The sequence below is a fragment of the Thunnus albacares genome, chromosome 15 (genome assembly GCF_914725855.1).
Source record: "Thunnus albacares chromosome 15, fThuAlb1.1, whole genome shotgun sequence".
NCBI classification, from domain to species: Eukaryota; Metazoa; Chordata; class Actinopteri; order Scombriformes; family Scombridae; genus Thunnus; species Thunnus albacares.
In genome coordinates, this window is record NC_058120.1 from 12,768,622 (window position 1) to 12,781,548 (window position 12,927).

The 12,927-nt window shown below is 42.1% G+C and overlaps 1 protein-coding gene across 7 annotated transcripts in view; it reads right to left on the reverse strand.

The window, feature by feature from the left end:
• The window catches only part of esrrb (estrogen-related receptor beta), a 47,797-nt gene that overhangs the window by 20,339 nt on the left and 14,531 nt on the right, over positions 1 to 12,927 (reverse strand). For 6 of the 7 annotated variants that reach the window (XM_044375799.1, XM_044375798.1, XM_044375802.1 and 3 more), the window contains 2 exons: positions 9,203 to 9,612; positions 3,110 to 3,235 (listed from right to left, as the gene is read on the reverse strand). In XM_044375799.1, the coding sequence (XP_044231734.1) occupies positions 3,110 to 3,235; positions 9,203 to 9,599 (523 nt within the window). In that variant the 5' untranslated portion in view covers positions 9,600 to 9,612. The remainder of the gene's footprint in view (positions 1 to 3,109; positions 3,236 to 9,202; positions 9,613 to 12,927) is intronic. The other variant, XM_044375796.1, reaches the window with a different exon arrangement.

Consider the following 12,927-nt stretch of genomic DNA (forward strand, 5'->3'; position numbering starts at 1 on the left):
TTCAAGGAAGCCGCCCCACTAAACTGCCATCAGCACTATTTCAAAGGGCCCCTGTTGCCAGCTTTGCATGCTTGTAAGTGTGTTGCAGCATTTTTAATCACGAGTGGTGATGAGCGAGGGTAGCGGAAAAATTGTCACGCATTGCCCCCTCCCCATCTTTTGACCCCAGGGGCTGCCATACTGACACCCTCGTCACATACTCCATTTACAGGTTAGCTACAAAATCCCTGGTGAGCTGACATCCCTCCTCATACTGCTAATTGAAAACACTAAATGGTACTTACACTACAATTAAGATTGCTCTAAATTACAGTATTGTTAAAACTCAAAAGTGAGCTTTGCGGAGAAAGCAAAAGCTTCTTTACTACGTGTTTTAAGCTTAACCATTACTACATCTTGGAGGCAGACAGTATTTGTCTTACATGTCTAGTATTTCAGGGACTATACATGTGAGTGTCGTGTGGTTTGTGTGTATGTTCTGTATGTTGTGTATGTGACGATGACGGGGCTATTGTGGGATGTGGTTGTTCTTTGCATGCCAGTCTGCTAAACAATGAGAGGTGTATTGTATATCAGCACAGACACTCTCTGCTCCTTTGTTCAGCAAATGTTCATGGCTGTCACCATGTTCTCTTACAATAAGACAAGATACTTTCGACCTTTACACACCAGCACCGCAAGGACAGTGGAACAAAAAGGTATTGTCTTTGGTCAACGCTGCAGATGTGTAGATAAAAAAAAATATGTTTTCTGCACTTGTGTATGTGTGCATCCGTGTATGTGGAGGCATCTGTGTGTGAGTGAGCGAGGGAGAAAGGAAGTCAGAGCAGAGATCAACTGCCACTGAATGATGTCAGTGTAATCTCTCAATAGTATCTTGTCTTGTCTCTTGCTCTAAGCTCTGATCCGTTTCCATTGATCAGAGGAAAAACCTGTTGCCCCTGACATTTGATTCTTCTATTGATCACTTCCTCCTTTATACAGTCAAGGGAAAGTACAGCGACTCAACTCAACACAGGGTTTAGGTAGGTCTCCTGTAATCAGACTGCTGATCTTCGAAGACCATTTTCCTTACACCTATTACTACACCTTGAGATATGAACTAGCTGACTGAAGCCTTAGTGTGACTGATATTATGTGGACTTTGCTTTTGAGAGTATGAATAAAAATGAAATCCAAATTTATATCCTCAGAAGTTTTCTGATACTGTTATTATTTCAGAGACAGTGACAGATTTAAACTTCTGTTTCATCCTCAGACAGTTGGGGGGCAGTACTGTACTTTGTTGGAGCTGTAAAGTTATAATTAGGTGATTTTCCACTGAGACACAATGTGACCTTTCTGCAGTAATGAAAGTAAGTGGCAACCTGAGTCACATGAGCGGAGGCCATCTCCACACTCTGGGCCTGAGCATGGCGTTGAGCTGACGGCTTCATAGAGCTTACAGTGAACACTGACCATGTGTCTCTATTTCCATTTCGTCTTGGTGACCCTTTAAAGTGCCAGGCCTCAAAGCAAAGCTTACGCAAAAATGAATTTGACATCTCTCCGTTAATCGTGACAAATGTATTTAATGATTTTGACTGAGATAGATATCAGCTATTTGAGGGGGATCTACGACAACACCTGCGCAAGACTTCAGTCTGTGACAATAGTTGCAGGACGATGACAGCCGCTATGTGAAAGAGGAGGGTCATTTCTTATTCTGGTAATGTGCTGAATACACAGAAGTGTGCATTAGAACCTAGGGCTTAGCCGAAGTCTGCATATTTGAGTTTTACACTCTTTTTACTCTGACCTGACACTGGTCATTCATTTATAGCCACGACTACATATTTTTGTAGTCTCCTACTCTCCAAGATGATATATTGGCATAAATTTTTCATCAGATAGTAATGCGATTACTCTGTCTTTCTGGCACTGAGGCTTTATCTGGCTGCATGCAGTCCAGGGGATTCGGTTACTCTTTGGAGATCCATATGGGTTATGACTCTGGCTTCAGGTGGCGGCTGAATATATATGCATCTATAAATCCCACTCTTCAATGAATAATGGGAGGAATAATGTCGGAACATATATACTGCAGTTTGACAAAGAACTTAAAAGTGGAAGATTTTACAAAACTTCATTTATTAGGCCTTCTATCAGGCCAGGTATTCATACCACTGTATAACCGTGAGGGACAATCATACTTTGCACAACATAAGTGATACCTGACACACACTCATCAGTGTTTGAGGAAAGCAAAATAAAATACAAAAAGAATAAAAAACAATAATATGTTTCAGAGTACCTCGGTTGCTCTCAGAGGAGGCTTGAATAAATATAACACCGCCACTACACCCCAAGCCACATATCTTTCATTATTCATTTGTCTGGCCTTTTTGGAGCAACCAACAAGTGAGAAAGAGAGAGAGAGAGGAAGAGAGAGGCAGGTGAGAATGCATCCACTAATGCATTGGGGTAAGGGAGAACGGATAGGTGCCTCCCCCAGAAGAGTGGCCAAGACTCAGGGTCTCAGCGGGCTCAGTGGGCAGGGAGGGGGGAGAAACCCAGCCAGACAAATCCATCGGAAGCATGTTTAATTGTCACTGAATTCCCTGCTGGCGTGACTTTAAAAAACCATCCACAGGAAGAGAGCTGAGATGTTCGGAAAACATTTAGTGGATCAATATGCCAGGGAGAGCTGAGACTGTGCCGAGTGTGTGCTCAGGGACCCGGCCTGAGCCTTTCCAGGCGGAATACTGTTACATTTCTATTACTCAGACGGCGGGATCAACCTATTCAGCATATTTCTGTCCCCAGCTCAACTGCACATTATTTACTGCTGTGTAGGTGGAGGGGGGGTGGCAGGGGGGCTGGCAACTGTTGTCTAGGCCAGCCTGCATCTCTTACTCTGGGCTAGTAGAAGGCAAATACCGTGTTACTCATTGTTGAAGCCGTGTGGGATTCAGCGAAACAACTATCTTGTGATATTCCACTGGCAGCTGACCTATCAAATGAAGGGAAGTTGCTTTGTTTGTGTGAATGTTGTATGAAAGTTGTTGTATGAAAGGTGCAGTACTGTATGTGTATCTGTGGGTGCAAGAATAAATAAAAATGTTCTTACTCTTCTTACCTTCTTTGAGCATCCCCACTTTGAGGCATTTCATGAAGCGACAAGCCTGACATGATTTGCGTCTCCGTTTTGTGATCTCACACTCATTTGTAGCGGGACAGCTGTATTCTATGTTACCTGAGAAAAAGAATAAGAAGAACAGGTTAGCGCCAACAAACCCATAATCATTACCATCTGACTTTAACTGTTTGGAAACATTTAAATCCTGGGTACAATATGAAGTGGTTTCACTCTGCACTAAAAGAGAACCAATGGTAAATTGGGTACTACTACTGCTGTAAGAAACACCAGTGCGTACTCTCTGCACTATTAGATGGTCTATAATAAATCATATTTTGCCATGTAGGCATGGGCACTTGTTAATCATACGGATTCCTATGGAATCCATTTGATGTGCGCAGGTGGCTCAGGTGTCCTCCAGCTAAAAGGTGCCTTCCAGCACTGGGGTCCAAAGAAGGGGAGACGCTGGGGTAAGAGGTAAGGGGTGGAGAAGGGGGGTGGAGGTAAAGCTACGATAGTCCTTCAGGACCCATCAGTAGACGCCACGCTGGTCCAACACTAAATTGGCCTCATTAATTCTGTGCATGTCCCCTCCGGGCCCCGGGCGCAGGCCATGTCCCCCTGCGCTCAGAGGGGCCTGCCACCGCCTCAATAGCAGGCTAGAGAGCCAGACACGCTGCCCCTGACCACTTTACATAATACTCCAGCAGACCCAAACCTGTTGTTACCACTGTTGCCATTGTTGACTATTTACATAGTGTACAGGCAAGAGGCCTTATGCATTATTCAACTGCAGCATCTGATTCCAGGACGGAGCAATGAAAAAGAGTTTCATTGCTACACAATATAAGAGCTGGTTCTGCTCTACTCTAACATTAGCGATAGAAAGGGCAGGATATGTGAGGCAATTCCTCCGCTTCTGTCTGATTCCCTACATTTTACTGTATTCAGGGGTTTTCAATAAAGGGTTTCGATATAATGGTTGCTTCAGCCTAGGAATTTGAATTATTCTCATGTTGAATGGGCTTTCAGCCTTAAAGCTTTTGACATTGGTATTTTTCTAAACTTTTCTTTTAACCTGAGATTTATGTCTTTGTCAGTATAGTACAAAAATAGATTGTTGAGTAATGAAAAAATCTAATTTAATCATCATAATTACCTCAAAATCTTTCCCTCATCCATTAAAATACATGTAAGAACATAATATGTGAATATGCTATCTCCTGAAACTACAAAATACACACATACAATTCAGTATCTTTCCTTTATACAGCAAGTGTGTTAACGGAAAGACAATATCCACGTATAAATACGTAGGATTGCATCCCAACATGCTGTAGCTGCTCCACAGCTCTGACCCTCACTCCATATTTCTGCACAGAGAAACAGAAAGCTGTGTAATATTCCACTGGCGTTCCTCCACTAGCCCTCCAACACCCTTTGACAACTTATGCAATTATGTTAACATTATTGGACAGATCAAGAGGAGGGTCCCAAGATGTTATAAATAATTAGAAATTCCTCCTTATATCTGGGTTAGAAATCATTATGCTAATTCTCCTCATCTCTTTGGGATTGGGGTAAATAAAGGTGTGAGGGAAGCGGCTGATGAGCTCTGATTGTCTTTCCTCTGTCTGTTTTCTCTGTTGTCATAGCAGAACCAGACCATAATAATCCTATCCATTTCCCATACGCTAGGAGGAGGCAATCAGTGCCACCCAGTGCTGGAATCAATTCATGGAGGTTTTCTTGGTTTGTGTTCCCATTATACACTAACCAATCAGCTATTTACTGGGACGTAAACCACTAAATTAATAAATAACGACATGGTTTTTATTTGCAAATATAAAAATTCTTTACTTCACACTTTATTGACATTGTATCTTCTGATACTCATTTCATATTATCGTTCCAAACCACAGCAAACCACATGTGCATGCTACACCATGGGTTTGCCTGCAAGACCGACGCGTCACAGTTGACCCTGTGTGTCCCTGAGGACACTTTGTTTTTTTGGGGGTATTTTTCTCTCTACCCCCTCCCTCCCCCTCCTCCCCCTTCCCTTTCTCAGGGGTGCCAGGGACACGTGCACAAACCACACCTGGCGGTTTACTAAGACAGTTAGCCCTTTGATATCACACACTCCAGAAACAAAAACAAACATACGCTCCCACATGTCTGTGCTACTGTGTCCACCTGTCCTGTCAAGCCCTCTGTGTGTCTGATGTTCTGTCAAAGGGGGCTTCTCCCAGCTCAATGAAGAGAGAGGGGTGGATTAACTAATTTCATCTCTATATTTGGTTTATATTTAGGAGAGGGACTGTTTCAGTATCAGTATACATACAGTAAGTCCCAATTCATAACATGTCTAATACCTCTTAGCTGATCTACAATGACAATAAGCTGTGGCCTCTCTTGGTTTATTGTTTTTATTAAGTCATACAGTAGACAGCAGTAAAAGGAGAAAAATACCCAAGATATGTTAATATTTTGGGAACAATCCATGATCCAAATGTAAACAAAAGGGTAGCTTGTGGAACATGCTATGACTCCCAAATTGCTTACTGGTATTTTATCATACATACCGACACCAGAGAAGAGCCACATCTAAGTTTGAAATATATCTGATAATGTTTTCCATCAGTAATGTGACTGAACACAGCGGTAACAATCCTATAATTTAAATTACAGTCGGTTAACAAATAATTTAAATTAAAATTTAACAAATGTAAACAATACAACAACTAACAGATTGGGTTTTTAATGTTATTGTTCAACAAATATGTTATTATAGATATTCAGATTTATGTATTGAACAGTTTTTGCACTTTTTTGTGAACACAATAAACATTATAATGTAACTGCTGTAGTGAGTTGTGTTTTGTTTTGTTTTTTAGCTTTTTATATTTATGCATACTTAAGTATTTCTACTTGAATATAATTAAACTGACTGCTGTAGTAAAATAAAGTGAAATGAACATGACGCAACTGACGCAATGACTCTGAACAAGGTCGTGGGTATTGAAAACAGATGGATGAATAGATTTAAAAAATTATAGTCTTCCAATTTACTGTAAAAATGCAGTCCTTGAACAGTAGTTAAATAAAGTTACTGCTTTAAATGAGGATTTCTGGTTACAGTAGATTCAAATGTCGCATTGTATGGGACCCATTTATCAAATGCTTTACAACAACCTTGTCATTCATAAATGAGGTCCAGTGGTACTGGCTTTTAGAGAATAGTATGGAGGGTTTCACTTTCAGAAATGAAGCATACTGGCGGGAACCCCTTTAACCCGAGGGCCATGCTCGGGTATATCTGTCTTTAGAGAGGTTATGGTATGGTTACCAATAACATTACAGAGTGAAGGGAGAAGAAAAAGATTTCCCTCCTTCTTCTCTTGATAAGTATCTGTCTCAATCTATTTTATGGCTTTTCAGGACCCATGCCAGGGCACAGAGGGGAAAGTCAGGTCTTGTAAGTAAATTACAGTAAAATGGCAGGTATTTCTCATCAAAATCTAAACTGACTTTTACAGGCTTACTGTCAAGGTCTATTACTTCATATAAAAGAGGGCCACTGAGTTCAGTTGGTTTTCAAGCAATTTTACACTTGGGTTCAAAATGGGAAGAAAACACGATTCAATAAGAGATTTATGTTTTTGATTGGTGGGGCACGTGAGGTGCAGGGATAGGGGTATGATTAGGGAGCAATGAGAACAGGGGTATTTCTGCGATGGATGGAGATCCAGGTTGACATTAATTTGGGCCTGGTCTTGACTAATGTAACTATCTCCACGTAAGAGTTCAAGGGGCTTTTCGCTGGATGAATAGGTGACAGAAGATGGATTTTCCATCCACTTTTGTTGAAAAGGTAGGGGCATCAGCTGAAGAAGTGCAGGCCAGAGGGGAGAGTGAAGTGGATGCAAGGAAAACAAAGATTACTCAGAGAATAAATCTCTCAGTTGACTAAAATGATTTTAAATTCAAAAAAACTAAAAGCCTATATTTTAATATCTTAAAAAATAAATAGTAATTATCTATGAAGAATTAGCTGTAGTATCACAAAGAAATACACGGTTACACAAGGTGAGCACAAGGTGATAAAGAAACTGTCATGTACATGGTTAACATTAACTTAGCATGTTGTTTGCCCGAAGTGCTATAGAACAATGTGATAAAGGACTGGAAAAGACAGCTCCTTTGTTTTCTTCTCATTAGAGAGGGCCGTCTCACACTTCACCCTTGACTGCCTCGTTATTCCTTTAATTAATAAGTTCTCATCAACGGCACCTTCTCATTCTTTCAAGGGCTCTACATCCCACTATTTACTGCCTCCATTTTCCTCCAGCAATCCTGCATGTGTTTCTTTTATCATTTCGGAGGGATTTCACCTCCCCCAAAAAGTCCCTGCGTTCTCCTGCCTTCTCTGCCTGGGACCCCTGTCTGATTATTATGCCATTAAGCCTCTCCTCCTCTCCTCTGAAAGAGCAGCAGGGTCCCTCTCCAATCTAAAGAAGTCCTGGGTTTTTTTCCCCTTCTTTCCCTGAAATTACCCGGCGACGCGTGCCTGAGTTTCTAATTGGCATGCCCGTCCCTGGAGACGGCCCCCTCCCTTCTTCCTAATGAAAAGCCTCGGCCTTAATTACACTTTCCAAACGCTGATTGTTATTGACAAAACTCCTGTGGCTCGGACAAACGACGGCAGATTAGCTCCATTACAGGCAGCCCTCCAAGAAGAGAAAGAGAGGGATTTCAAATCGACAATGCAAAGTGAGGGGGGAAAAAAGAGGAGCTTTCATTTTTTTTCTCCATGTACCTTCCTCTTAATTGTTTGGGCCATTGCTCCACTTAAGACGTCTCTTTCTTCCCCGATGCCTCTTTTCTGTTCCATTGTGTTGCCGTCAGTGTTCTTTTAGTGAGGGGACAAAAGCCCAGTTATGTTACTTGAGAGAAAATGTTCATCTTTTGTCAATAGACAGGATTGCTGATGGCAGCATGGGTAAACAGGAGGATTTGGCCTAATGCTTTTGTTTGCCTGCAAAAGGTACATAGACTGTCTAAAGCTGATAGGGCTGTAAGGTCCAAAATCAACACCCAGCATCAAGACAGACAGCCTGTTCTCCATATAATGCCTGCAATCATTTGTTGATGAACATTTACTGAAAGCAATGGATAAAAGATGTCAGACTCACTTATCTTTAATATCAAATTCCTATTTTTTCTTCTGTACCTAATCATTTCATTTCTCCATACCCAAACCCTTTGGCTCATTTTACCTATTTTATCTAGTTTTTCCCATTGCATGTATTCCACCACTAAGCCGACAGGGCTTAGACCTGGGCAGCTGTGCCTGTTGTGCAGATTTTTTTTCCAGGCTCAACAATATCTCCGTCTTCTTGATTAATCTGGAGCAAAGCGCACAGTTTCACAGTGGGGGGCCTTTCATTGCCTCTCTAATGAGAAGCTGTGATACATCATGCCTTGCAGATAGCCAATCGCACCGTGGTCTCCAGACACACATACACACACGCACACACAAACACAAAACAGGATAGGAATAATAAAGCTTGTTCTCTGAGCCCCCCAAGACATCTGGGCAAACAGCCCCTACACTCCACCGAATCTGACCTCTGAGTGATGATGTCATGTCCACCTTACACCACCAACCATGACAGATGGTGTCATCGTACTCAATAATATTCCCCAATATTCTTCTGGCTGAACTGTTTTCATTTTTTAAAGCCAGTAAAATCAGTTATTTAGGAATCAGTACATCAGTGAACACTGTGTTTGTTTTTAATTTGCTCCTATATAGTTGTACATTGATGGGATACCGTAAGCTTTATAAAATCAAAAGCAAAGGTTTTTATAGAGGTTGCTGGTCTCTAGAGGTTCCACACACTAGTGATTTTTTACGTAGTGAATCGCTAGGACTGAGTATGTTTCAGCGTTGTTGTGAGGCCAGATGCGCCTTGTATGGAGAGTTTTTTTGTGTCTTGTGATGTGACAACATGAGATGAAATAACTTGTATAGAGTGTGTTCAAGTGTTTGTTGGGGGAAGGGTGAAAGGAGAAAAATACCTTGTATTGTCCTTTTAAAAAAGGCTTTGCAGGCCTCACAAGAGGCCACCCCATAGTGATACCCCGAGGCTATATCTCCACAGACCAGGCACAGCCTCTTGGGGAGGGAGTTCAACATGTATTCGCACTTTATGGACGAGTCCTCCATGATGGTGCTGGAGCAGTCGTCATAGCGCTTGCGGCAGGTGCCAGCACCGAGCCCACTCGGGGTGAACATAGGTGGAGAGTCCAGGCCGTTGGAGTGGCTGTTCATGGTGTTGACATAGCCACCACTGGCGTCTGAGTTGCCACTGGGGCTGTGGTGGCTGACCGTGTCAATGACCGAGGAGGGACTGGAAGGCTCCGTCTTGATGTAAGACCCACAACTGGAGGGTAGGTGCCGGTCATCAGCGGCCATTCTATTCAGCAGCCTGGAGGAGGTATGGACATGGAAGGGGAGGGTTGATGGGAAAGGGAGGAAGAGAAGAGGAAGGTGATTTACAGAAGTTTTCAAAGAGCAGAAATAAATCCAATCAAATAGTGGAGTAACAGAAAAGTATTAACAGCAAAATATTTTATTGACATAGAGTACAATATATACTGATTATGTCATTCATGACAATTACAACACAAATTATATTTGCTTTTAACTAGATATTATATTAAATTTTCTGGAGTTACTGAATTTAGATGAAGATGAGCCTTTACATACTGCGAATATTTGACTACACAGTTCAATTGCAAGAGTAGAAGAGTGAAGCTTTTACAGTGAAAAAGATGTGTTTATTATGAAGATAAAATGCACAATTTCTACGTATATCTGCTACTGATGTGTCTTTTTTCATAGTCTTTCCAATTTTCTGTTCTCTTCACCATTATGTGTCCTAACCTTAAGCCAGTGAACCAGAGGGAAGTGCTCATTAGCTACACACTACGGCAGCTGCAAAGAGCTTCATTGTACAAATACACAAATCACAACGCACATGTCCTCACACAGCTGCACGCACAAAACAAACATACAGACATAGAGAGAGAGAAAGGAAAGCGACAGAGAATGAGAGGGAAAGAAAGAGGGAGAGAAAGCACTCAAATAACTTAACACACAAGTGCGCGCACACACACACACACACAGCACATCAAGTCGGGGGCATCTCCATAGTTTAGAGAGCAGAGTGGACCTTGGCTTGTCTCTTTGAGTCAGCAGTCAACCAAAAGGAAACATGATGGCAAGATATTGACTTTTTCACTGTCTGCCTAATAACTGTATTTTGGAGTACATGAAATCTGATGCTGTAACGTGTGCAGACTAAAGTGCAGCCTTTTGGCTGTGGCCACAAAATGCACTCTGAAGCCTTCCTTGCCAATATAAATCTATTTCAGTCCTGCTCTATAACCTTTAACTTGAAATTGCACTGGAAGAACAACGGGGGAAAAAACTTAGCCAGGACATGCTTAACTCATTTTTCTGTCAGCAAATAGAGTAAACTGAAGAGGTGGACTGGTAGAGGAGATGGATAACTCAATGTATCGGGGATGCTGTGTAGATTTAGTGACCTCTTAGGGTCAAGGCAAGGTCACACACTTACAATCACCCACCCCACCCCCTTTGCATTAGGTACCATGGAGGGGGTGAAAGGTCACCTGCACTTGCCTGCATTAACAAAATTGAGCCTTGCATGGCTTATGCAAATTCAGACACAGGGATTCTTAGTGAGTGGCAGCTAGGCAGCAGCAAAGTTGTGCCTTAGCACATTAGTCCCATTAGCATATTGCCAACTAATGGTAATGTTTACATATTTGACATGTCAGTTTACCATCAGCACTGGGAGAGGGGGATGTTCCCCACTGGGCTCTATCTGCCTGATTGGACGATAGCTGTCCGTCTCAGAGTGCTTCAGAGGAAACAGGAAACGAGAGGCCTCCGCTTTGTCCCCTATCGGTGGGCCGGACTGCCTCTTGTTCTCTGAGGCTGATTTAATTGTGAGGGTGGGTGACGGAGGGGTTCAGGCCCAGGGGTCAGTGGGTCAACCTTATTTTCTCACCCTGGCTTCCTGGGCCCGTGGAGATGGGGGTCAGCGTGTCAAATTAAATCTCATTCCCGGGTTTCCCTCCCTGCTGTCATGTATATTCATCGGAGCTCCAGGTGACTACCACTTCTGGAAATTCACAAAAAGGTTAACTGCTAAAATAAATAATAAAAAATGCCCCCTGTTAAAACCGTTGACCTTGTGGAATAAGCCCTTTAGCTGAGGACTCCTGGAATTCTTCTTGTAATATAAAGCCTACACTATATAAAACTTATACACAACTACCATTTTCTTACAGAAAATGCTGTCCAAATCAAAGTTTTTATTTCAGTTACTCTTAAGTTAAAAAATGCGAAATAACTTTTAATATTAGTGGTGGCATTGTGGGAGGTTATTTAGATTTGCTGTTTTAAAAATTATCCGCTAGTACTCTTAAATGTCCTTGCAGACAGAAATTGAAAAAGCGAATCCATTTCATGCCTTTCTAAAATAGAACTTGCCGCTCTTGATAATGAATGCAGATTGCATCCCCATAAATTAATGCACGGCTCTGTGTTCATCTGCTTTATGTTCTCTGTTTCAGATGGATATGTGCACCTGTGCGATAGGGCACCTGCACTTGGCTTATTAAAGGCTATATATTAAAACGCAGGAGCACAAGATGGCTCCATTTAGCTTTTATTTCACAAATTCAGAGTAAGCTTAACCCTGGTTCAAAGGCCAGCTTCAGGGTGACACTTAGCATAATTGCATAAGTGTCTTAACTGTTTCCCCTCCAGCTCAATGTGGTCATTTATTATAAATGTGCTGGCTAGAATCCCCTTAACTCATTCGGCTATGACACATTATACCACTGCTATGCTTATGTTTTTAACAAGCCTGCATATATTGATTAATGATACTGAGGGAATACTAACCACTTGAACCTGGCGTATTAATCAAATAGTCTAAAACATTTCTATAAATATTCGTAATCTCTAATGGGACAGGTCCAATTTAAATCTATAAATACCATTGTATGGGAAAATGAATTATGAACATTAAATAGTTTGACAGCAGCAATAGTCCTGATAAATAATTCAATATGTGGGGCAGGTGCTAATTAGCTTGTGTGCTACACAGACATTGCTGACAGGAAAGGGTCTGCTGAACTAACTGAGACTTGATGCTGTAAAATCTATAGTTCTGTCTTATTTCCTTCCTCAAGGTAAGAGCATTTCAAATTCTGCTGCCTGGCTGCCCAAAGGAGCAGAGCTTGTCTAAGATACAGTATCTCTCCCTCTCTCTTTTTCTCTCTCTGTTCCTCCTCCTTTTGTTCCCTTTGTACCGATCAAAATTCATGCTGAGTAGTGGGTTATGGGCCCGCAAACGCACACTGCGCAGTTTGGTTTTAATCTGATTCCACCTGGCCCTCCTAACAGCATTTCAGATCCCTAATATCATTCCACTGGTGCTGCTGTGACCAGGATTAGCTGGCCTAATGATCTGGCAGCTCATCTCACACTCACTGTTCCTCGACTTCTGAGAGGAGAACTGAGGAGCACTCTCCCCTACGTCTCAACACTTCCCTCGCCTGCAAGCGAAACTCTGAACACTGGATGACACGGTGGTGAGAACGCAGAACATTCAGGATATAATTGAGCCAATTTGTAAGTATTCCTGCTGTGAGCTTCCTGCTCACTTCAGGAGGATCCTGACGTCCTCCGCTGTTCTCTGGGT